Raw genomic sequence first — 27,543 nt, 5'->3', positions numbered from 1 at the left:
GGCAGGGATCCGTGGGGTTCCCGGAGTGGGTTGACTTCATAGTCTTCAGGGTGTCTTCGATGGTGAGAGGGGTCCAGCTGTCGAGTGTGGCCTGCGTGATGTGGGGTACGGTGGATGCCGGTTCCGTGTGCGGGTTGTCATGGATGTTTTTGATTTTGTGATGAAAGAAGGTACTGAGTCTGTCGCAGAGGTCTTGGGAGGGTGCGATGTCTGTTGACTCATTGTTGGGTAGGGCGAATTCTTTGATGATTCCAAAGAGTTTCTTGCTGTTGTGTGCGTGGGCGGTGATTCTGTCTTGGAGCGCTTTCTTCCTTGTGTGTCTGATGAGCTTGTGGTGGGTGGTGGCTACTTTGAAGTAGTCGAGGTCAGCTGTGGTTTTGGAGTTTCTCCATAGTTTTTCGAGGCGTCTGCATGTTCGTTTATATTCTTGAAGTTCAGTGTCAAACCAGCTGGCTCTATTGGCATGTAATTTAGAGGTTTGCTTGAGGGGGGCGATGGTTTTGCCGCAGTCACTGATCCAGTTGTGTAGGGTCTGGGTGGTGGTGGTTGTGTCATTGTCTATGGCGGTGGGAGTAGAGCTGCTGAGGGAGGCAGTGAGCTGGCCGTCAGTGGTCTTGTTCCAGTTTCTGCGTGGGAGCTGACAAGGGCGTTTGCGGTGATGTTTGATTTGAAGGTGAAGTGGACCCATCGGTGGTCATCCATGGGAGTTCGGAGGTGTGGCTGAAGGTGGAGTTTCCTGCTGTGAAGATGGGGTCGAGGGTGTGTCCTGATGTGTGCATGGGTTCAGGTACGATCTGTTTGAGTCCGATGTTGAGGAGGTTGTCCAGGAGGGAGGGGGAGTTGGGGTCTTGGAGGTTGTCGAGGTGGAAGCTGAGGTCTCCCAGCTAGGTGTAGTTACAGGAGGTGATGGCTTGCGGGGAGTTGGAGAAAGGTGTTTGGGTTCCGGGGTGTCTGTAGATGAGGGTGCCTCTGAGGGTGGTGGTCGGGTTGGTCTTTACCTTGAAGTGAAGGTGTTCCATCAAGTTTGTGGGCCCGTCGGTGAAGTTGCTCAGTCGGAGGTTGGACTTATTGGCGATGGCGATCCCTCCTCCGGGCCAGTCCTTCCGGGTGATCCTGTAGCCTTCCAGGATGGGGATTGTGATGTCGGGTCCTGAGGCGGCATTCGTCCAGGTTTCTGTAACGAAGGCGATGTCGGTGGAGGTGCTGTCGAGGAGGTCCCAGAGTTCTGCAGCGTGTCTGTGGAGGGAGCAGACGTTGAGGAGGATGCATTGCAGGGTTTGGGAAGCGGTGGAGTTTTGGCGGGTGGGTTGAGGTGGATCTTGGTTCACGGTGAAAGCGAAGGAGCAGCGGCAATGGTGGTAGGAGAAAGGTCCGTGGGTGTCAGTTGGTTAAGCGAGTTTGCAGTTGCTGTCATGGCCAGAGTTGAGTGCGTGGAGGGGCAAGGAGCTGTAGCGTTGGTGGGTAGGAGGGCCAGGGTCCCTAGTGCTGGTCGCAGTCGGGTCGCGGACTGGCGCACACGGACTTGCATTCAGCGCGCCATTAAGTAAGGGTCGGGGAGGGTGGGTCAGCTGGGAGCAGCAACACGCCTGAGGAGGAGGGGCCATGGGGGCAGCCGCGGCAGGAAAAAGGAAGCGCGAAAGAGGAAAAAAGGCAACTTAAAGGAAAAGTGTAAAAATAAAGAGGAAGGCAATCGAAAAAGAAAAGCAAAATGCAAAAGATAAAAAAGAAGGCCGAAATCAGAGGTGAACAGCAACGGGGCTGAACAACGATTAGGATCTGAGCGGGGCACAGGGACCTTTGGCAGAGGTGGGTGCTGGCGGTGGAGGCACTCAAGGTGGAGCTGTGCGCTGGGAGAGCAATGTCCTGACCAAGAGGTCAGGGGTCTTGTCACCTTGGCGCGCAGCGGCCACCATTAAGTAGGGGTTGGGGAGGGCGGGTCAGGTGGGAGGTGGAAGCGGGAACATGTAGGAGAGGGAGGGGCTGCGGGGGCAGCAGCGGAGGGGGAAAGGAAAAAAATCAACTAAAAGAAAAAGCGTAAAAATAAAGAGGAAGGCAATTGAAAAAGAAAACAAAAGGCAAGAGATAAAAAAGAATGCCGAAATCAGAGGAGAACAGCAGCAGGAGGGACAGGCTGAACAACTACTAGGATCTGAGCGGGCCCCAGGGGCCTCAAACAGCGGACAGCGGTGGGTGCCGGGGGTGGAGGCACTCAAGATGGAGCTGCGCAGCGGGAGAGCAATGTCCTGACCAGGAGGTCAGGGGTCTTGCTCACCTTTGCGTGCAGCCGCCGCCATTAAGTAGTGGTCGGGGGAGGATGGGTCAGTTGGGAGGTGGGAGCAGAAACACGTGAGAGGGGCCACGGGGCAGCAGTGGCGGGGGAAAGAAAGCACAAAAGAGGAAAAAAGAAAACTAAAAAGAAAAGTGTAAAAATAAAGAGGAAGGCAATTGAAAAAGAAGAGCAAAAGGCAAGAGATTAAAAAAAGGCCGGAATCAGAGGAGAACAGCAGCATGAGGGACGGGCCGAACAACGACTAGGATCTGAGCGGGGCACAGGGGCCTCGAACAGCAGACAGCGGTGGGTGTCTGGGTGGAGGAACTCAAGGTGGAGCTGAGTGCCGGGAGAGCAATGTCCTGACCAGGAGGTCAGGGGTCTTACTGATTAGAGTTTTGTTGTTCTGGTATCAATTTAATTTATTTATTGAAATTTACACTATGCTTCTAAATTGGTTTGGGATTTTTCTTATGTTGTGTTTTCACTTTATTACTGTTTGTGTGCTGTAGAAATACTTTACTGTTTGCCTCTAAGTTTACTGCTTTGTGCACAGCTACCACAATGTTAATCACAAGTTACTTTTGTGACTTTTGTGGTTCACCCTGACAAGGAGTGTGGTTGTTGCCCCCCTTAACCAATAAACCCAATTTCTTACACTTACCTAATGCAGTACTGGAAAATGTAGATTTATGCATTCCTGTATGTCTGCCAAGCTCAGTAGCAGCAACTCCCGGGTGAAGAGAATTTGCAGTAACTCCTGTGCCTGGAAAAAAAAAAGAACATTTTCAGATACAAAAATGAAAAATCAAAATAATTATTTGTAAAGTAGGAGTAAGGCATTAGTGGATTCTGAATTATTCATCAAAGCTTCTCAAAATCCATCTGATCACCATCAAGGATACTGCCACACACCCAAACCACTCACAGACATACAACTGCCATTTACCAAATGCTGAGCCTCGGCAATTCTTTGCCCACCCCACATGACTGGAATGCACAACCATACACTCATCCACTCAACATCATCATACACACAGAAAGACATTTGCCAAGATGGGTAATACGTATCTTCCCTCTTAAGCAAAAACATATACTCTGCTTCACTGCCCAACAATATTTTTCAGCCAAACACCACAATCATCCCACATTATAATCTTTAAATGTATATGGTGCTCAATCACCCTACTCATAGACGTCTGCTCAGATTGCACTGGTTCACAATGCATCGTGCCACGCTTAGAAACCTCTTCCAATCTACTCGTCCTTCCAATAATATGACATGTTAGGTCATCCAACTGGTAAATGGCAATATGTCCAGTAATATATATTAAAGGTAACAATAATGCGGATATGTAAAATTGTAGAAAAGTGTTATTTCTTTAAATAAAGCTATTTTTCTTCGCTGATTAAAGCACAATTCATCGGAAACTTCCAAGAAATGCAATTACATGTGATAAAAGCAGTCCTTTTGAACTACTGAATGCAAATGTTATTTTTGAGTCAATTGGCAGATTCCAAATATTGGATGAGGATTAATGCAATTTAAAACAATACTTTTTTGCTGGAAGGGTATATTGAAAATTATTTATCAGCTGACAGGTATTTCTTTCCGGATGGAACGTTTTCAAGGTTTCAAACAATAAATGATATACAGAAAGTCAAAAATGCACAATGGAAAATCACATATCAATCATAACAATAAATCAAACTGAACTTTAGTTAAAACAATGTAATCACAGTGATTCGTATGGCACGTGTGATGTTAGTCCAAAAAACACAGTAAGAAGTTAAATATGAATAAAAATGTAGACAGGACAGTTATTTAGGATGTGAGGAAATGTTGTGAAAGTGTTGAAAGAAAACAGGCTCAAGTAATAGGTATAAGTAGATAGTATAAATGGTCCCCAGTGCTTAACAAGAATAAAAGTTCAACAAAGTTAAAAGTAAAAACTGTGTACACAATACGTAGAAATATTTGTTTAAGAAAAAAAAGCAAAACATTTTCAGGAGAGCACAAGATAGAGAGAGCAAACAGAACAAAAAAAGAAAAGGTGGAAAAATTCCAAAGAATATGTGTGATGATGGTGTAGTATGCCAAAGTAGCTGGACTTGGTTGGTAATAGTGAGAGACAAAATGAGTAAAGGAAATAACAGGAGTAAAAAACTGGAAATACATTCTATGGAAATTAAACTAGAGGCAAATATCCGAAAAGAAAGTATTCTAAATATAAAAACAAAAATTCATTAAGATATTGTAAAAGTGGCAGGAGCTAGAAGTAAGGACAAAGTAGGACTATATTATATCCCTTACATATAAATTAGTAAGTAGGTACATTGTGAATGATGAAACCTAATCCAACTTATCAGCAAAGAGAATTGGTAGTAGCTGGTTGCAAATTTAATAAATATGAAATACGCACACGGGTACATGAAGAAGTTACACGCAAATGTGCAACACAAACAATAAGGGCCTGATTACGATGTCGGTCAGAGTTGCCTCCAACCGACATCATTGCAGTGGAGGAAATGCCCGACCACAGGTCGGTGGTTCCGCACACCGAATTACAATCCAAACTCCCATTACTCATAGAAGCCAGGTAGAGGATGGCGAGGATGGGGGAAATGGCGGTGACCAGCCACATACAGGTAAGTATTTTTGTTTTATATCTTCATAAAGTAAATTACATAGCTGGTATCCCTAATGACTGTGTAATCAGACAAAGCATTTAGATCAAATGTTAGAAAATACTTGCTTATTTCATTGAAAAAGGGAGAAAAGGTGTATACTCTACTCATGAAGAAAATATTGTAACTCTTTCCTGTTTTAGACCCATCTCAGCCGTACATAGTTTAAAAATCCATTTAGCTTGAGCATTCCTTAATGAGAGGTTTTTTTTATTATCTCCTTGGTGAATAATCAAAGACATTAGTATACCACAAAATGTAAGTTAATTTTTGTGTTACATATTCTGGTATCCAAGTGAACAGCCAAAAGATATTTAAAATCACTATTTCTCAGAGCAGCAATGTACTAGTTGAATGTTTCCTTTAAGATTTGAGTTACATCACCTATTTATATCAAACCATAATGGCAAACTATTATGTATATCGAAAATTTGCTGTTATAGCTAATAAAGTGTTGCATAAATTGAGCCTCTGGCCTGACTCTACGACGTTTGTTTTCGCACCCAAAGGTGACACGAGTGCTGAATGTTAAAGACAGGCTATTATAGCCCCGCAGAACCCCACCCAATATATGAATGAGGTTGTGTCAATGTTTTTGGGCTACTAACAGGGAGCAGTGGCAATCTGCATCTGCGACCTGGTTGAAGTTTCTCTCCTAAATAAGTCGTCAAGTGACACTACTTATATACTGACTCTTATCAGAGATTGGAATTTCTGACTCAAGTTGAGAAATGTCTGGCATAGAATATGTGCGTCAAGGTGTGCTGTGGAGATATTTCCTTATGGACATATAGGATAAGAGGACATCAATTCAGACTGCACTCTTTTGGCTATGGGTGTTATATGACCTTGAAAAAGGCACCTGTCCCAGAATGATGTGGGACTGGAGCTTGTCGTGGCTGTCTATTTCTGACTGACTTAACAGTTTCGCAGTTCTTGGAAAGATAGGCACAGACAACATCTGCGTCAAAGGAAGACGTTGCTGATCTGCATAATTTGTGGAAAAATGTCAGCCTCCTTTGTCTAAGATGGCGACCTTCTTTACCTATGATGGATTCGGGACCAAAGTTACGCAAACTGGACAGACTAATTAAAATGGAAATTTTAGTTAAATGAAACCTGTCCTGTTTGTATTTAAGAACCTATAATGGAAAGAAAGAAGCGTAAAAGCAGGAAATTATAAATATTTATGACATTCCTGGAATAATTTCTAAGCTAAATAGTCACAAAATTATCACTGAATGTGTTTTTGATTGTTCTTGCTTATCAGACACATTCATTATACATTTACAGAATAAAAGCATGTCAGAAACGTGTTCAATTTTAAAAAAAAACCCAGCTGATGGTTTTTTATGAATTGAACACTATTAAATAAAGGAAGAAACGATAACCCATGGACTGTATAGACACTGTTATACATAAGGAAGTTAATGTTAATGTTATGTTAATGTTACTGGGTATTTGTAAAGCGCACGGCTACTCCCAGGACTGTCCCGGCGCTAAAGACAAGAGGGACCAGTGACAGAAACACAACTGTAGCGTCTCGGAGCCGCCGATCATACGAACAGCCAAGTTTTGAGCTTGTGACGGAAGCACAAAAGATCCTCCTCCCGACGCAGCTCAAGAGGTAAATTGTTCCAAAGCCTGGAGGCCACCACCTGGAAGGAGCGGCCCCCCTGACGGGAGCGAAAGAACCTTGAGATTAGTGACAAGCATGAGGTTGAGTACTGTAGGTTGCGAGATGGAACATAAAGCTGACATCTATTCCTCAAATAGGGAGCCCCGATATTGTGGAATGCCTTAAAAGCCAATACCAGGGCCTTAAAGATCACCCTAGTGCGTACTGGAAGCCAGTGCAGAGATCTAAGATGTGGAGTCATATGGGTCCTAAAGTTGACCATAAGTATGGCTCTAGCCGCGGTATTCTGAACCACCTGAAGGCGGCCAATCAGAAAGTCAGGTAGGCCAAGATAGAGGACGTTAACATAATCAAGTCGTGACAATATCAAAGCATGCACAACTATCTTCCTATGAGAAACTGAGAGTAAAGGAAGAAAGTTGCGCATCATCCTCAGAAGGCCAGAACAAGTACCAACCACCGACTGGACCTGGGATTTCATGGACATATCTTTGTCCAGTTTGACCCCTAAATTTTTGACCGTGGTGGCCAGGGTGGTGGGAGGGGACATATTAGATGGCCACCATTCACGCCATTCGTCCCAAGGATTGCAGCCAAAGAAAATAATTTCCGATTTCTCAGAGTTGCAGAGAAGTTGATTTTGATTAAACCACCCAAATACTGTGGACAGGCAAAGATTTATCAATTTCCCATCAAGAACTTCGCCCTTACCACAGGTAAACAATAGTTGAGTATCGTCGGCGTAAGAGACAATCTTAGCGCCGAAAGGTTCAACCAGTGATGCCAAAGAGGCCATAAACACATTGAACAGGGTAGGGCTCAAAATAGATCCCTGAGGGACCCCAACATTCATAGATGGAATAGGTGCCTCAAAAGGAGGGAACCAGACTGTTTGCTGACGCTTTTCTAAATAGGACCTGAACCACTGCAGGACCGTGCCACCGATACCGCATCCATGTAGGTGATCGAGAAGAAGGTCATGCGGGACGGAATCGAAAGCCGCGGACAGGTCGAGCAGTATCAGGACTGCCTTCCCACCTTTGTCCAATGTGGACTTGATCGATTCAGATATCCCAAGGAGAGCAGTTTCAGTGCTAAAATTAGCATGGAACCCAGATTGGTTCGGATGTAATATACCACTGGTTTCAACAAACTCCCCCACGACCTGATTCACAAATTTCTCCACGGCCTTGGAGAGAGCCGGGAGCAGCGAAATAGGTCTATAATTGCTTGCTATCGAAGGGTCAGCGGATGTTTTTTTTAAAAGTGGGAGAATTTTCCCATGTTTCCTGCTATCAGACACCGTTCCTTCAGTTAGTGATAGGTTCAGAACCTTATTGACAGCCGGGTTTATCACCTCAGCAATAGACGCGAGGACCTTCGCAGGACAGGGATCAACAGGAGATCCTGATTTAAGAGAGCGTAGGATTTTTAGAGAATGATCTAATGCAATCATGGGAAATTGCAGCAACTATTTGTCGGCCTTAAGAGGCAAGAGTAGGGTCTTATCCAAATTGATCAAAGACCCTGAGGATGCAACTCCTAAAGAAGCTTGTATTGAGGAGATTTTCGTAAAGAAATATTGCGCAATACTCACTGTCCATTCCTCTGTTGGAGTAAAAGGATTTTTCATAGCACAGGGTGCCGTAAAATCTTTAACAATTTAAAAAAGTTCTTTGCTTTTGTTGCCAACTTTCTCAACTTTTAAGTTTCGAAAGTTCTTTTTTTCAAGGCGGACTTTGGCATAATAGGCTTTTAAAGCCGCCTTATACGATTGCTTATCGAGAGAATTAAAATCCTTCCTCCAAATTCTCTCTAGGCGTTTACAAAAGCTTCTGCTCTTCCTAAGAGCCTCCGTGAACCAGGGGGCGGATGCTCTACCGCCATTGGCCACGCGGAGCTTGGGTGGGGCAGGCTCATTTACGCAGGTTTCCAGCCAGCTCTCTAAGGCGAGAACATCGTGCGTAAGGCTGTCCTTGAGGCAGAGCGGATGTGACTTAAGAAAAACTCCTAGGGCCTCCAACATCATTAAGTTAAAAGGTCTGAAGCTACTGATATGCTCCGCACAATACTTAAGAGACAGGGCAAGTGTTTTCTTTATTTTAAAAGTAAGTAGATAGTGGTCGGACCACACGAGAGGAAGGGGTGGAGCCATTTCAATCTTGTCAGAAGAGAAAACCTGATCAAGAATGTGGCCCCTTTCATGGGTGGGAGAGGAGACATAAGGGGTAAGGTGTAGCATGTTCAAAGATTCATAAAATTTCAGAGAATCGTGATCGAGGCACAAGTCCATGTGAATATTAAAATCTCCTAATACTAAACACTGTTTATATTTTGCAGTCAGAGGGGCGATGTCCTTGTCTAGTGTCATATTACACTGTTATTTTCACATTGTCTAAACGTGCATTTAATGAGATAGCAATTCATCACTTATTACATGTTCAAAAACATATGTAGGGGTTAATGAAGAATTTGTTTTTGGAATGGATTGTAGAAAACTGGGATATAAAAGGTTCCTTATTGTGATTCCTGTTTGTAAATTAGGAATGGTTTCAAGGTGATAGCATCTTCAAGACTTTTGTTCGCAGTAAGTACTTTCCAATGTCCATTTACTATTCTGAAGATGTCACTGGTAATACTGCTACATGGCATGATCTTAAAAACTGGGTTTCTGCTTTTTCTTTATCAATAGCGAATTCCTGATGGCCCTTCTGGTTTTGTCACAAGCTCCACTGATCACAACCGGTAGATATTCTCTTTTTAGCAATCTCTTTTCTATGTCAACAAGTTCCACCATGAAGTCATGGTCAGTGAAACAATTCCTCCTTAACCTGGCAATTTACACCAAGTGAATAGAAGTGGACTGGTTTTCAGTACGTGAGCTAACTGTGTTGAGCATGACGAATTTCTGTGAAATTATTCTCTGTCCTATTCCCTGCTACGTAAAGCTCCACATACAAAAATGCAATATCAGAAAGGCTATAAGTCATAGTAACGTTAATGCTGTGAATATTGCTGTTAAGATACAAAAACAAATCAAGCAATTCATCGGTTTAACCAGTCCAGAGCAAAATTGTATCATCAAAATAGCCCCATGGTAGCAAATGTGATTAGTATGTGTTACAGCTTGGGTTCTCCTTCCATTCACCCATTCACAATTGCGAACTAGGTCATTAAATAAATTTGCATCTGCAGGGAAAGCCATAGACATACCCTGTTTTTGTCTGAAACATGCGGACATTTATAAAGGTGATCACGATAAGCTTGATCATATTTCGGGGGGTATCAGTATGTTTTTAAAGTTTCTCCTGTAAAGTAAATATTGAACTATGTTAAGGTCAAATTTCATTGGCAATTATGTATCTCATATCAATAGTGACGAATAGCATTCCAAGTTGAGAGGCTGCATTTGAAAGTTATTAAGGATACCCTTAGTATTTTGAAGTAACGATGGAAGACTGCAGACTAATATGCTGAAGGAGTCTGCAACTTCAAATAATTTCTCGGTTGCGGAGTAAATGCTTCATATAATAGGACGTCAAGAAGGAATATGGGATTTTCTGAAGCACATGAATATAGGACAATGTGGGATTGGCTACCCAAAGAAGTCTTTTCTTAAAATCTGTATTAAGTCTTGCATTCCTCCATTTCATCAAATTATCTTCGGGTATTGGGTTATGTGTCAAAGTTTCATAGGGTAAAATATTTGAAAGTTGTCTGTCAGTTTAATTAATGTGGTCTATTCTGACCATAATTACATAAATACTCACCCTTGTCTACCTCTTTGATGACAATTAAATGATCATTCTTAAAGAATATAAGGGCACTGTGTTCACCGTGTATGATTTTGTCTCTGGTACAATGGGAAAATGACTTGTGGCTATGCATCCTTCCACCCTAGAAACCTCTCCGAATTACTCAAACACAACATCCACCTACATGGCTCTGCCCTTAAGTTAGCTACTATTAGTTATGGGTAAAATGTTTCATACTAACATGTAATCTGCCACGATGAACTCCACACTCTTCGCTGAACTTTGCCTGTCAGCATGTGCTGTAAATCACTCACATTCACTGCCGGCATAATCATATTGGATTTGTCCTTTCATCTCATCAATCAAGCAGAAGACAAGATGGGCACAAGTACACTCCCATTCAAAATTGAGAAGCAGTTTTGCATGCTAATAACACTGTTTAAACAGCCTTTTTCGACACAAAGCTTTACAGTCAACTGAATTAATTCCTTTACTACTCTAATCAATGCATCTGTGCAATGGAATTGATAGTGCTTAATCGCACAAATGGTCACCCACCATTTCCTTAAACAAAAATTGGACACCACTTTCCTGGGTGGAAGATCTTACCTAGCAAACACATCTTCCTTAAATTCAATCAAATTTGCACTGGTAATATAGCCCGCAAATGAACCAAATACCATTTTGAAAACATTATGTATAAACAGAATGGAATACCTCTAATCTGAAGAATGAAAACTCAGGGTCTCACATAAGTTGCCTACTTCCACAAAACGCCTAGGCTGCAACTGCACCAACATTAAAGGCGTTTTAATCGCCTTTGTCCGACATGACTATGAAACATTCTTGATACTTCTTCACCAACCCCTTGATATCATCCTCCACTGCTAGCCACCAAACCTACCCCTAAGTTTGTACCTTTTCATTACCAACTCACAGTTTACCGAAACAAAGCACTGTATCTTACCTTTCACCTCCTCCTTACTTGCAATCTTTCCTTACAACTCAACACCTCCTTGTCATTACTGCCGATTCATGCTCATACATGTTAACCAAATTATTCCACTCAGTACGCATCCTTACTCTATTGGCAACATATTTTCTTTCACTGAATCTACATTGGGCACAAATCTTTGTTAATATTAAATAACACATGACTTTAAACCAAAGGGACATTAACAATTACAATTTTAAAATATTGCAACCAGTCTATTTCTTGTATTGCCTGAATTTATTTTTATATACCCTCAAAGTACTGCAGTAGTTTGGAAATGTTAAAAAAATATAAATACAACATAAAACAGCTTAACAACAGGTGGATGCAATCATGAACTCTGCTGGTTGAATATGTAACTGTATTTATTCAAATTAGTTGGGTATTTTAAATAACAATAGATTGAGCTGTATCAAGTTCGGCAAGCTTGTGAGACTTTATTCCCAAATAAATAAAGGCATATGTTCTTGATGTTATTTTGGTTTATGTTGATGTATGTGTACATTAGTAAAAATGTGAATTAAGAAAAGATATAATAAATAATATGTATTCAAAGGGCACGACGTTCTTTTTGAGACTTTACATTTCTATCACTGTCCTTATGTTGGTTTATAACTGGAAAGAGTTTCACTTTGCTTCCAATTATTCTGGCATTACTCCTTGAGTATCGTTTACATTTTGGAATGATTTAGGATCTGACATACTTATGTGTTGTAATAAAGTGTGGGATACATGGAGAGGGTATTACATTTCGATATTATGCCAATAGAATTTACTCTAAAATAAGGGTAGCAAAGTGAAGGAAATTCCAGATTCAGCATTTCATCCAAGATTTTCTTTTACTAGCCACTCAGCATTTGGCCTGCAAGCTACATTCACATTTAAAGTTCATCTTCAATAAATGTTCATTCTACTTGTGTCTTGCCACCCTCCCCGTGGTCTCACTGAAAATACGTTAAGAAATTTCAGTTTGAAAATCCTTATGATGGAAGGTGGAAAATAGCTTAAAAGGTTGCACGTGCACCAGGCCAGAGCTTCAAATAGACTGCTCGTGTTGCGTTTCAGACTCCCAGGCATTGAAGCATTGGACTTTAAAATGTAGGCAACTTCATGGCGCTCTGGAGTCTGGATGTGCCTGGAGTATTCGCTGTAAGGCCAGGCTACCTAATGGCGTTTTACTCCCGGGGAGTTCTGAGCAGGCAACTGAGCTGAAAAGGAAGCTCTGATTGCTCTCTGCATGCCATGCATGTTGAGAACTACTGCCCTACCTGTCTCCCTTGATTTTCAGTCACCAGCTTGTCAGCTGTTGTACTGCTTTCTTAAGCAGCAGTGATACTAGTGGCACTCTATTGCTGTCCATCATGGAGGGCTTTTAGAGAGTGTCTGGAGAGAAAGAGAAAAGAATGCTGCAGCATACATGTCCTTGAATTGGCAGCGACCATGTTGGAGGCTGCTCACCGAGAGGAGATTCAATTGTGCATTATCAACTTGCCTCGAATCCATCTAGTAGGCAGAAAATGTAACCATTAATACTACTTATGCCTGGGGTGATGAACTTTAACTGCATGGATGGGCAAAGCAAGTCTGTTTGACTCTTGCTGGGAATGAACCAAATGTACCTGGAAAGGATTGGCGGCGTCTCTTTGGTGATAGGTGGCTTCCGCCTAGCGAAGGGGCCAAACATATGCCTGAATGCTTGCACTTTTCAGTTCTTGGTCTGTGTGTTGGTTGAGGATCAAACTGCCTATCTTGATTGTTTTTAACTTTTAACCTCTTATTTGCTTGATCCCCCACCACCCCCCCACCTCAATGCGGGCGGAATTTGCGAAAGCGACTTTCGCAAATTATCCCGAAAATGTTTAAAATCTCCGCAAACACGCGGAAATATCGCGAAGATGCGGAAGTTTTTTTCCCGCCCGTTCGCGGTATTTTGTGCGTGTTCGCGGCTCGCCAACTTACCCATGCGGTTGCTTGCGGGCGCGGCCATCTTGTTTTCACTCTTCTCGCGGTGCATGATCGCGACAAGAAAGACGTGATCGCGCGACGCATGACGTTACTGCGGGCGCGAACTGTCGCGAGACAGCGCAAATGGCTACCAACAATCCAACATCTCGTGGAGAACGCGACCGGATCGGGAAAACTTGTCGGCGAACGCGGGGATTCAGGTAAGGCGATCGCGCGCGCGCGAGAATGTATTATTTTACAGCGCGAGCAAGAACCAAATTATCGCCAAGCTGCGGAATGCGGAAATTTTGACATTTTCGCGCTCTCCACGGAACGCGAAAATGTCAAATTATCGCAATTTCTGCGTGCGGAACGGAAATTTAGCCCAGGCCTACCTTTTATGGCAATTTGGGATAGTTTGCGTTAATGCATTCACACCAAATTTACGTCTTTTTTTCAAACAACCTGGGGATTCTAAAAGTACCCAAGGTTTGTGGATTCCCCTGGAGGGGACCGAAAAAATAGACACATTACAGCAAAATTTTTAGTTTTGGGGAAAAAATAAGAAAAAAAGTGCTCTGGATAAAGATGTGCTTTTTCCCCATATAATGACATAGATGAATGGTTTACTATGCTGTGCTAAATTCACCATCATTCCAGCTTTCAGGAACATGCAGAGCTGAATAAAACAATAAAAACAAATAACTTTTTACAACAGTTTTGGTATTTTTCAAAGAGGTTCCTATTTTTTGTACTCTCACCCTACTTCCAGTTTGTGGTGGTTACCAGTGTGAAACCCATGCGTTATCCAAGAAAGCTTTAGCTTTCTGAAAAGTAGACAAAATTCCATATTTAGCAGGGGCTCATATGTCTAGATCCCGCAAGGTTTCCCCAAGGAAACTAGCTGATGAATAGAGAAATATTGAAAAAGAGTAGGAAAAATCGGCCATTCGTGACAAAGGTTTCATCTGTACCTTTTTCTCACAATGGCCGAATTACAAAAGCAATATAACATAACATTTGCTTGACCCTTCTGGTTGCAGAGATATATAAGGTTAGCAGGTTCTCCAAGAACCCAAGTGCAAAGAGCAGACAACTCAGCTGCACCATACAATGGTTTTTCACTGTCTACCGAATGTAGACCAATTCATATGGTGGAATATGTGGAGTGAAAAATGGGTATCAAGGAAACCTATGCATTTCTGCAATGGGCACAAGATTTGGAGTTCAGGAACAGTGGTTATTTGTAGGTACCTGTACCAGCATATGATTTAGAGTGTATTTTTCAAAATGCCTTCTTTCTTACACACTGGCTTACAATTGGAAGACACAAATGCAGTGAAATTCAATTGGTAATTCTATGCTCCCACATGATTTCCAGTAAAAATGGTACCCAACTTGTGTGGGTAGGCCTAGTGCCTATGTCAGGAAACGTGCCAAAACACAACATGGACGCATTGCATTTTTTCACTGAAAACTGACCCTATTTTGTAATGTAGCTAGCTGTAGATTTTGGGCCCTAGCTCAGCTGGCACCTAGGGAAATCTAGCAAACCTTTTCATTTTTGTAAACTAGACTCCTTGGGGAATCCAGGGTCGAGTGACTTGTGTGGCTTTCACCAGCGTTTTTACCCAGTATCTTGTGCAAACCTCAAATGTTGACTAAAAAAACAAATTTTCCTCAAATTTCTGTGAAGGAAAATTCTGGAATCTGCGGGGACCCACAAACTTCCTTCCACCTCGCCTTTCCCCATGTCTTCCTATAAAAATTGCACCTCACTTGTGTGGGCAAGTCTAGTGCCCGCGGCAGGAAACGGCCAAAAACACAACATGGATGCTTCCCATTTTTCCTCTAAAAACTAACCCTTTTTGTGCAAAGTGGGTAGCTGTGAATTTTGGGCCCTAGCTTAGTCGGCACCTAGGGAAACCTATCAAACTTGCAATTTTTTTTAAACTAGACACCTGGGGGAATCAAGGTTGGGTTGACTTGCGTGGCTCTCACCAGGTTGTTTTTTTTTTTTTTAATCAGAATCCTTTGTAAACCTCAAACTTTAACTAAAACACATTTTCCTCACATTTCTGTGATGAAAAGCTCTGGAATCTATGGGGTGCCACAAGCTTTTTTCCACCCAGCATTCCCCCAATTTTCCTGGTAAAAATGGTAACTTGCTTGTGTGGGTAAATCTAGGGCCCACAACAGGAAACGGCTCAAAACGCAATATGGATACATCACATTTTGTCCACTCAAAACTGCCCCTTTTTTGCAAAGTGGGTAACTGTGGATTTTGGGCCCCCGCTCAGCCGACGCCAAGGGAAACCTATCAAACTTCCACATTTTCGAATCTCTGGTGGGGTGACTTGCGTGGCTCTCACCAGGTTTTTTCACTCAGAATTCCTTACATACTTCAACCAATGAATAACAAAACACATTAAAGTTCTGAAATCCGGGCGTGGCCAACATGGCGACCGAGTGAGACGTCTCTTCTCGTCTCTCCGACGCTGCTGCTGGAATTGCTGCTGCCCTGGGCCCATAGCACCCCCATTCCCCTCCAGAGAACAGCAGAACAACGGGGGAACCCAACAGCATCCGATCGCCGGGCTGTCTGGACCAGTGCGATGCCTCGGCATTGGGACCCACCCAGACTGGGAGAAAAGACGCGGCCTACGTGTGGCCAAGTCTCCAAGCGCTGGCCTAAGGAGGAGGTGGGGTCCGACGTCTCTGTACCAAGACCCTTCCTGGGCCTAGAACTGAGCCGCATAGACACCGTCGGCTGGCAGTGGCTCGCTTTCCACCTGCGCGAGCCCTGGGACAGGCGGAGACTTGAAGGAGATCCTACTGGTGGGGGTCTGCAGTTGATTGTGGAGTCCAGGCACGATACCCCGGTGGCCTGAGAGAAGCAGCCCTGCCTCTACATGCTACCTGCCAGCTGGGCCCGAAGCCCCCGGGGCCCCTGCAGGCAAACAGTGGAGGCCCGATCACCGCCTGCTGACCGCGGCCATCTATATTGCAGCAGAGATGGTGAATGGCAAACAGGCAAAAGGGAGTGACTAGGAGGGACCACCTGTTGCAGCATCCACGAGACGGACAGCCCACAGACTGGCACGGTCGCCGGCCCAGCCAACACGGCGTTATGGGGTGAGGAGATCGGCCTGGTGAACTGGGTCAGGCTCTAGGCTTTCGTGGGGCCCATAGCTCACCATCCCCACAGAGAGGATCTGGGCGGGGCTAATACTAACTATAGCAAAGCCACCCGGGGCGAGTGCTACACCGGGGGAAGACCCGAGAAGTGGTATCCAGCACAAACCCCCCCGGACACCCTACTTAGCGAGCTCACACTAGGAGGGCCCGGCACTGCGCGCAACACACTATTGCTATCGCCTATCGACACTGGCCCAACCTGTAACCAGACACAGGTACCAGGGCGTACAAATGGACTAAGATCAACTCCCTCAGCCCATGGGGCCCACAGAGAGGTCACATGCCATTGCTGAAAAGCACCGGCCAGCCGGCTACTGCACAATACCGGGTCTCTCCTAAATCCTGGTAAGATGACAGGCCAGGCCCAAAAAAGACCGAACATTGAAGGATATGCTCATTAAGCCAACCAGTGGGGCTTCGGGGTCCACAGTGCAAACTGTGCACCAGCGCTTAGAAGAGGAGGATACCGGGGAACCGGTCACCCGGGCATTCCTGGAATCCCTGTTCGCTTCTCTCCTGGAGGATTTGCAGGAGATTAAAAAAGACCTGTCTAGCGATATACGGGAGCTCCGGAAGGACATGGACGCTTTGGAGGACCGAATTTCTACCATGGAGGACCAGGGAAGTAGCCACACCGAAGAGGTAGAAATGCTACAACAGGAGATCTTGCAGCTTAGATATCAACAATTGGAACTACAGGTCCACACTGAGGACCTCAAAAATAGATCCCGGCGCAACAATATACGCGTCAGGGGTGTGCATTCCAAAACTGAAGGTGCAGACAATAGGGACTTTCTCACTGATCTCTTTCGCTTTGTATTGGACGCCTCACCAACCCTCGAAATCAAGATGCTCATAGAGTGGGCCCCAAGCAGTCCAGGGGAGCTCCCCCAGCAGACATCTTAGCCTGCCTACAAGACTTCCAACTGAAGGAGGAGATCCTGTGCAAAGCTCGGAAGAAACACCCCATTAACTTTCAAAATCAGACCATAACATTGTACCAGGACTTTGCTGCATCCACACTACAGAAGAGGCGTACCTTTCGCCCAGCAGCCACATTTCTGCGCAACAAAGGAATAGCATACTCCTGGGGGCAAACCTTGCAGCTCATCTTCTGCTGGGTGGGAAGATTGCTTCAGCTGGCCTCCTTCGAAGAGACATGCAAGATCTTGGTCTTAGACCCAGCAATGGACAACCACAGAGACCAGACCTCACCCCATCGCACATCCCCAGAGCAGGCACGCTGGGGAACCCGGGGCCCACGAACAAAGATCACCAAGCCAGACCCGGACACTATTGCCAAGGGCCAGCAAGAGGCAGTAGAGGCACTTCCTAAGGCTTTGATAAAGACAGACCTCTCTTGAGTGGAACAGGTGAAACACTTCCATTGCTTCCTGGGTGGCGGAGCGGGGAGTACGGCCACGCATTAACCCCATGCTGAACCAATCAACCATAGACTGTACGTTTTGCATTTTTTTCTAACTTAGTTCTCTCTTTGTTGTATGCATGTTTATGGACCGGGATCTCGGGGAACATATCTCATTTATCTGCACTCACGGTTACATACATATGTGTGGACCGCCGAAGACGGGGAGCCTTTATCGCCTCCCGGCTTTTGTCTCTACCTTGGCTGGACGGGGCACAGCTTTCTAACACCGGCTGCAATGGATAATCCTATGAAGGTCGTTACACTAAACGTTAAGGGCCTCAAAAATCCTGTTAAAAGAAGAGAAGTTTTATCATATCTAGACAGCACCAGTTTGGATACATGTCTACTGCAGGAGACTCATCTCCTGCCACAAGACTACCACAGGCTCCGATCACGCACTTTACCATTTCAACACTTCTCTACCCGCACTAAGTCTGTGGGGGTGGCTTTCCTTGTCTCTCATAACTTCAAAGGTTCCATAGGTGACAAGGTTGCGGGAAAAAAAGTGTGACTGCTAGTGTTCTAGGTGACTGTCAGTCCATGGTCCGGGCTTATAGCTTCTCTCTAAGCACCAAACGAAGGGCAAGAGGTATTTTTACACCCAGCCTTTGTGGAGGCACTAACAGCACAGGATAGGAGAACCCTTATAGGAGGGGACTTCAACCTAATCCTAAACAACGACCTTGACATATCCACATCTAGATTTGGGCAATCCGGGTCCCTTGGACATAGAGCACTCAGAGATCTGGGTTTTAAGGACATCTGGAGGACAATACACCCTCAAATCTGAGAATACTCCTACTTTTCACACGCACACAAGACGTACACTAGACTGGACCCTTTTCTGGGTACGACCGAAATCTGAAACCTCACGTCTTTAGTTTGAAATTCTCTCAGCAGCACTGTCAGACCATTCTACGGTACTTTTGATACTTGATGTCCTCCCTACATAGCGACTCGTGCGAACATGGCTGCTGCGGGACACACTACTACATCCCACAGAGGCAGTGCAACAGATAGAAAGATCCATCACAGAGTATCCACCCTGACATACCAATCTCCACACTATAGGAAGCACTAAAAGTGGTAATTCGAAGAGAATTTATTGCAATCTCCGCGGTTGACAACAAGACACGTAAAGAGAAAAGGGATCACGGGTAAAGGAACTGGAGGGCATAAACCAACGGACAGGGGCTCCATGGGTCTGGAGACCGCTGACTGGAGTGCGTGCACAACTAGCTAGTGTTGACCTAGATAAAGCTGAATATGCCGCCCTTCGTCTCCAGCACAATTATCACACAGGCAGCGTTAAGGGAGGCCGTTTACTAGCAGCTTGATTCCGAGCACGACAACAACACTCCGAGATCAGCTCGATACGCAACACAACCTGCGCTATCGCTACCGAGGAAGCGCCAATCGCAAACTCATTCCGAAACTTATAAACGGATTTATACCCTGACCAACAACTAGATCTGGAGGCTACCGCGGCTTATTTAAAAGGGTCACATACTTCCTCTCTTACTGCAGATCAGTCAGAAGCACTAGAACAAGACACCTGAATTGAGGAGGTCATTATGGCAATCTCTAGACAAAGTTCAGGCAAGTCCCCGGGCCCAGACGGCTTCTCCCCTCTTCTCTATAAGATGTTCTGCACAAAACTGGCCCCTATCCTGACGCGGCTATACAATAGCTTCTCAACCTCAGGAGGGATTCCTCCATCTATGCTCACTGCCACAATCTCTGTTATCCCCAAACCTGGCTAGGAGAGGCAGCTTTGCAGCTCATTCTGCCCAATATCGCTCCTTAACGTTGACCTTAAACTCTTTACTAGCATGCTAGCTTCCAGACTAGGCCCACAACTCTCCTACATCATAGACACGGACCAAACAGACTTTATCCCTCAGCGCCAAACATGTGACAATACAAAGAGGGTGCTAGATTTAATAGAGAAGGCCTCATGTGCCTCCAACCACTATATGCTCCTAGCAGTCGACGCAGAGAAAGCTTTCGACAGAGTGCAGTGGCCCTTTTTAGAGCAGGTATTGATTCAGGCATCCCCGAAAGATTTCGCACAGGTGTACTAAATTATTATTACCTCCCTTCAGCTTCAGTAAGAGTAAATGGACACCTATCTAAACCATTTCCCATCTGCAGAGGGACTCGCCAAGGTTGTCCGATGTCCCCGCTACTATATACCCTATTTATGGAACCATTTGCCCAGAGGGTCCGCGACAGTGCGGAGATAGTGGGGCTAGTCTTCGGGGGGAGGGAGAACATAAAATTAACCTTTAAGCAGATGATGTGCTGGTGTCACTAGACAACCCACTCATTTCTCTACCCACCTTCTTGACTGAGATGGAGGCTTTCGAAGCAGTCTCGGGCTTCAAAATCAATCTCACCAAATCGCACGCTCTTAGCCTGTCACTGCCACCGGACACGGTAACCACAATTCCCAATACCCTGGGAGCGGGATTCTTTGCTTTATCTGGGAGTAAGACTTCATTACAAAACACCTCCTGCATTAACTACCGTGCTTTACATAGACGAATAAAAATGGAGCATGAGCGCTGGGCACAATACCCGATCTCTTGGCTCGGGAGAATCGCAGCCATCAAGATGACTATCTTGCCCCAGATTTTGTACATTTTCAAACATTCCCTCTAGCTCCCCCTGAGGGATTATTAACAAATTGCAATCTGAATTACACCTGGCCAGGAGAAAGCCTAGAATGAGAAAAGAACAAAGCTGTCTTCCCACAACTGAAGGGGGCCTCGGGCTCCCGAATCTCCATCTCTACTTCCAAGCCTCACAGATACGGTATCTGGTGGAATGGAATAAAATGGAATTGGAGCGTCGCTGGCTCTTCCACGACAGGGCTGTAGCCGGAACCTCGCTATGGAATATTCCCTTCCTAAAGAAAACACACAGGCCCTGGAATCTTTACCGATCACAAAAACAACTATGGAATCCTGGGACAGGTGCAGCATCCAACACGGCCTCACATCCTTCCCGTCCCCGGTGACTCCATTGTCTGACAACCCTGAGTTTACACCCGGGATGCCCCCTGTGGCATTCCCTAAATGGCATCAATCCAGCTGCCGCTCGATGGGTCATATGATCGATAAGGATGGAATAGTACCATTCACGCAAATGCAGACTGATTTTGAACTACCAGAGTCAGAACGCCTAGAGTACATGCAACTCAGACACTGGCTCTCACATCTGGATAATAAAGCTAATACGCAATGATTCCTCACTGGTTACAAGACGTGGCTAGTCACAAATACATATGGTAAAGGTCTGATTTCCACGATATACGCCCTGTTTGTACAGCCCTTAGTACATAAATACAAAACCAACCAGACCAGATGGGAAAGAGAACTGGGGAGAACATAAACCCACAAATAATGGGAGAGCATTTATTTTAAAATCCACCATACCGCCCGACACACAGTCCTTACAGAAACATTGACGAAAATAGCGACGTACTGGTACTTCACCCCGGAAAGGCTTCACAAAATGAACCCAACCGAGAGCCCAAACTGTTGGAGGGGCTGCCAAGAGAGAGGGACACTATTACACTTATTATGGGACAGCCCATGGATCCACGACTACTGGATGCAAATCCTGGATGACGTAGCCCGTCATTCAGCTACGCAACTCCTCAGGTTCCCCTCCTACATTTTATTGAGGCTACCCAATTCTCTCACTTATCCCTTGAAATCGATTAGAGGCGGCAGATCGGCACCACTCTAGGGGCTGCCTTGCAAAATGTTCTCTCACACTGGGGATCCACACACATTCCAACCCAGCTTGGGTGGCTACACCGCCTTTGGTATGTTCTAGGGATGGAATAAATTACATTCACATCTAACAAGGGAGGCACGACACCTTTCCAAGATCTCTGGAAACCATACATATCAATCAATTTCACGTCTTTATTGCGATTTTCATCATTAAAGACAACATATACAATTAAACAATTATGAAAGAAAGAAAGAAAAAATACAAATAAGAAATAGTGGACCAAGATCACATCATAAACTGCAGGGATTACATACACAGCAGTGGTATTACAAATAAATATTGGATTAAAATAGCCAGTGATCAATAAAATAACAATGTAATAAATATTTCATATTGAAATACATCAGTAAAAAAATAACCATATTGTCAAATGAGGCATAATTTGTGTGCGCGTATAATCCAAAACCAGTGGAGAAATTTTGCAACAGCAATAGTCACAGATTGTGAGGTGTTGGTTTTAAGGCACCGCAGAGCCTCAACACCCGTCTTGAGACCTAATAGGAAACAGATTGGTTTTAGCCAAACCCGCCTAGGAATTCTATACTCCGGGCAGATAAATAGGACATGTGCAATACTTTCCCTTTGAGCAATACAAAAAAGGCAATCCGGTTTAAGGCCTAATCGCCATTTGGCTACAAAGCAATTGATAGGAAGAGTTCCCACCCTAAATTGATGATATCGCTTCCTATCTTCATACATATCTCTTTTGTCCCAAGGATTCCGAGAACTGACATGCCCCCGATATCTGCGGGTCTTGTGGTTCACAAATGCATCCGTCAACACAGGTCCTGGATTGGGTGTACAAAGTGATTAGAATGCTGAAGAACACAGCACTACATAGAAGCGGTATAGGCGAGGGCGGGGGGAGGGAGGAGGGGTTCCTCTTCGACTGTTTTGTTTTCTCTGTTTATAATATTTTTGTCTGGACACTACATTTGCTGGATTTGTATTCGCATGAAAAGTGACTAGTGTCCTTGTTTGATATAAATGAATAGAAACATCTAAACCTAAAGTTCTGAAATCAGCGGGAAGTCACAAACTTCCTTCCATCCAGCATTCCCCCATGTCTCCTGATAAAAACAGTCCTTACTTGTGTGGGTAGGCCTAGTGCACGCAACAGGAAACTTCCCAAAATGCAACATGGATACTTCACATTTTTCCACTCAAAACTGCCCATTTTTACAAAGTGGGTCGCTTTAGATTTTCGGCCCTAACTCTACCGCATCTAGGAAAACCAAGTAAACCTTTACATTTTTTAAAACTAGACAACCAGGGAATATAGGGATGTGTGACTTGTCTGGCTCTCAGTAGGTAATTTTACCCAGAAGTCCTTGCATACGTCAAAATTTGGTTAAAAAAACACATTTTTGTGATGGAAAGTTCTGGAACCTGTAGGGAGCCACATACTTCCTACCACCCTGAATTCCTACTTGTCCCCTGTTAAGAGAGGTACTCCACATGTGTGGGTGGGTCACCAGACCACGACACAAAGAGGCACTAAATCTCAACATTGAGAGATAAGCAATCGGGTAACTGGGGTATTTGCGGCAGCGATTCCAGGGTGGTGTGCCTTGAGGGGATCCCATGAGGTTTTCTTACTCATAATGTACTACAAACCTCAAACTTTGCCTGAAATCAAACATTTTCCTTACATTTCTGTGATGGAAAATTATGATTCCACAAAATTCCTACTACCCAGCATTACCCCACTTCTGTCAATAAAAATGCTGCACCACTTGTGTGGCTGGGACTAGTGCCCGCAACAGGAACGGATCACACCAAAGTCAATGTGAGCCCTTGCAAGGGGAATCCTATTTATCTCGGTTTGATCCTGCGTGATGATTGTCATTACACTAAAAGACTCAGGCTGCTTGGGACACTCTTTCCGAGCAGCTCATGTATAAAACAGAATAAAGGAATCCCTACATCAGAGGGGCCTTTATAGTCTCCCCAGTGTCAGCCAATAGCTGATAGATGCACTGGGGAGGTAATGTGGGTGTTGGCCATTGGGCGATATTGCACTTAAGAGGTTAATTACAGTATCTTGCTTGTTTGTAACTTTCAATCTCAGTATTATGTATCGTAACTATCCATATTGTTTACATACTAAAACGGGTGCTTATGAAAAGAAAAATTATAACTTTGGACCTTCTACATGCTACACGGATTTACCCATACAAATATATAAAAAGACAAATAAATGATGGACAGAATACAGAACAAATCAAACATTCACCCCCAAGTCAAGAGATCTGGGTTAAATCCATTGTTCTTTTGCACACCATGTCACCCAGGTTTAGACCCAGCCATATGCAAATCAGTCTTGACCCTGCTTCTCATTGGAAATGTCCAGCCTGAACTGCCAAGCCAGGCCCTCTCTGGACAAGAAACAAGCATCCTGGGACCGGCAACTACCGATACCGAGGTACTTTCTCAATATCTATGGGCCAACAAATTCCTTTTCAGAAACGTTTCCATGGTATCGGGTAGAGGAAGCAGATGACCATAGGTAACAGCATAGATACTTCAATGCCCTTTGTTGCAGTGTCCCTTAGCACTGGTGAAGAAACCAGCCAACTCTGAAAGGTCGTCGCCAACTTACCGCAGACCAGCAATTGTTCTCACAACACTTTTCTCCTAGTATGCTCAGGTTTGTAAAGCAGAAACATCTTTATCAGCCCTAAAGTAAAGACACAGTATTTTCTCTAGTAAGGATTCCTGCCAGAAGAAAGAATTTTAAACCAGGGATTAAGAAAAAAGGGTTCGGTAACAAGACTGCTATGAATGTTTAAGGTCCAGTTCAATTTATTTTCTACAGTGTTTTTATATTTTTCCTATGTGGCTGTGTTTTAACATAAAACCCAAAAATAAATGATGCCTTTCTACAGCCATCTGATGGCTATAGAAAGGCACAATTTATTTTGCTTTACTGTGAAAGGGAATTTCTCCCTGTTTTTAAAATGCGCAAACCTCCAAGTGGGAGAAGATATTAAGTGTTAATTAAATCTAATGATAACTCAATTATAGAGAACTTTTAGGTTTATCTGACAGAAGACTGGATGGTACCAAACAAAAGAAAATCAATTACTTCTAAGACAGGGATCTCAACAGTTGTTGCTAAGGCATGGCCTGAAGCAATCCAGCCAACTTTTGTAATAAAAGTTTCATTTAACATCTGCCCTAAAGAGACAATATGGAACTTGAAGTTATATGCAGATGCAGGTTGGTCAGTGGTCTCACAAATTTACAAATATAGCATTTATCTATCCTCAAATACTTAACAGAATTTGCCATCAGCTATTCTTCCACCATGAGATTCAGGCAATTCCTGCCTTTGTCATCGTCTGCAGAATCTATGTAAACAAGTCTCTGGATCACCTCATGCAGAGACTTGAGCAAGTTCAGAAATCTGTTGCCCATCTTATCTTGCAGCTGGGAAAGGAGAACTAAATCTCCAACCCCCATGTTTCTAATGGGAGCGATCTCTCATGTTTTAACAGGTTTTAACTGGAATCATGTTTGCTATACCCCTCAGGGTAATCTGCGCTTTTCTTTTTCACTCCTGCTCTGTCGCCCAAAGTTCAGGAAGAAGAAAATAGGTAGAGGATCTTCTCTTGGGTGCCACAGAAAAGCACTCAAGACTTTGCTGTTTCCAGACAAGGTAATGTTGTTAGTGCTTAAAGTTATACTATCACTAGATTTTAGCACCATTAACAATACTGATATAAGAGGGTTCTAAAAAGACACATAGCTTATAAATGTAGCCAATTTTTGGATCTTTGGAATGTATGGATGTCATCTAGGAGGCATGACACTGAAAAGTCATCGCCTTCATGAATATTTGGGGTTAAGCAAGTTCCTAAGGTTGCAAAACTAATTTCTTGTCCTGGCCCTCTGGGGCCACAGATGGAGATTACCAGGTGGCAGAGGGCCTCCAGCCCTGAGACGGGGAAGCTATAATCCAGAATGCAAGCATTAAAACTTGCATTCTTAGGCTGCGCATGTGATTTTTATCGGGTCAAATGGATTGCATTTTTTCGTTCATGCTAATTTAATTTTTCTTTTATTTATTTACAAACAGTACAAGTTAAACTAACCGTCGTTCCGAGTATGTTATGGAGATGAAAAAATAGAAGTAAGGTTTTTAATGCTGCTAGGAATCATTCTGATTTCTGGAGGGAGTGTATCTCATAATCAGAGGATTGAAACGAAAACGGTGTAATCGCCCCCTCCTATACAATCAGGACTCTGGAACTTGAAAATGGCTTGATTAATGGATTTCAATGTTTAACTGAAGCTGTCGTGTAGATATCTGAATGTCGACCACAACAGATTAAAAAAAATTCTTAGCAATTCAAGTCAGTGCAAATTGACTGATGCAATAAGAGAGGTGACTGCCTCACTTGACTATTTGCACACATTGAAGCAAGTCTACATGATACTCTACTGTCATTCCAAACCGGTCATTTGCATAACAATCCAATTTGACAATGATCAGGGTTCCCACCGCTCCCTTATGGAGGTCATGGTAATATATGAAAGAACCAGTTTAACTTGATGTAAAAAATAAAAAAAAGACCGGAACCATTAATCCAATATGGGCATCAAAATGTAAGTCCTCATCTCTAATGCTGCCGAGGTGAAGTGCTTTATGACCATAAGTAGTGGAACCCCAAGTAGGCTAGGATGAAGAGGAAGTTTACCCACTGAACAGAGGATTTAGTGTGGGCATTTTAAGTTTATAGAGAGCAGGGGACATTCATGCCACCACTTTCTCCAATGCCTTACATAACATGGAAAAAATGTCTTGAGGGCCACTAACACAGAGAGATTTATGTATTATAATGTTTTGAGTGACAATGAAGACTTGTGATGCCTATCAATTGGAAAAAAGGTTTACTGAAGATGGTGAGCAGACGCCAACACTGAGGAACAATCCACAAAGGTGAGGATGCCAAACACAGCATCTAGGTGCCATAGTGTGGCAACAAAACACAGATCGGAAGCATCTGGTATGCCTATTGTTGGAAAGTGGATTATTGGTAGGGGCAAATGTATATCTGCCACTGGCAATAAGGTCACTAACACAGTATAGGGCTCAGAATAGGTTTTAGAAAATTATTCGCATGCTCAACCCTTGGTAGCTTGGCTGCGAGCAGGCAGGCTTAACTTCAAACACAGGCATGTAAAGCATTTATAAACACCAATTCAGTAAATAATTGCCACAACAAAAATCCAACACCAATTTATAAAAATAGGAAATATTTTTATATTTTAAATGACACCAAAACGAAAATAAAACCACTGCAGGGAACCAGAGATATGATTTTTTAAAGATTAGTCACTTTCTAATGCTTAGAAACCAACAGTGCCCTTCTGGTCATTTTGTTGCCTCTGACAGGGACACATTCACATTTAGCAATTGTTCTGGAGGATCTCTCGCCAATCTTGTGCAGCCCCCCCCCCCCCAGCAGACTGGATCCTGAAGTCCTCCTTCCTGAAGTTCTTGAGGGTCCCAAAGTGTCCAACACACAAGCCAAGGTTCTGGAATCTCCAAGAGGGTCCTTGAAAGTGTGAGACTTCAATTCCCACAATCCACTTCGACAGAACCATTACAAATCCACTGGTAGTTCTCCAGGTTGATGATTCTTGGTCGTGATGTTCCAGGTGAGCTCTGTTAACCTGTAGCTTGCAGGGAGTCCACTCTTTAGTTCTTTTTACAGCAAGGTAATCCACAGGCTGTAGTTTCAGATGGTGCAAGAGGGTGCAGTCTTCAGAGTGCGGGCCTTGGGAAATGCACAAATGCACATCAAACTTCCA

The 27,543-nt window shown here is 43.9% G+C and overlaps 1 protein-coding gene across 2 annotated transcripts in view; it reads right to left on the bottom strand.

The window, feature by feature from the left end:
* The window catches only part of RDH13 (retinol dehydrogenase 13), a 163,049-nt gene that overhangs the window by 5,215 nt on the left and 130,291 nt on the right, over positions 1-27,543 (bottom strand). For both annotated transcript variants that reach the window (XM_085611595.1, XM_085611594.1), the window contains one exon: positions 2,934-3,035. In XM_085611595.1, the coding sequence (XP_085467721.1) occupies positions 2,934-3,035 (102 nt within the window). The remainder of the gene's footprint in view (positions 1-2,933; positions 3,036-27,543) is intronic.

Source organism: Triturus cristatus, chromosome 6 (genome assembly GCF_964204655.1).
Source record: "Triturus cristatus chromosome 6, aTriCri1.1, whole genome shotgun sequence".
Lineage (NCBI taxonomy): Eukaryota > Metazoa > Chordata > Amphibia > Caudata > Salamandridae > Triturus > Triturus cristatus.
This window is presented reverse-complemented; position numbering and strand designations above follow the sequence as displayed.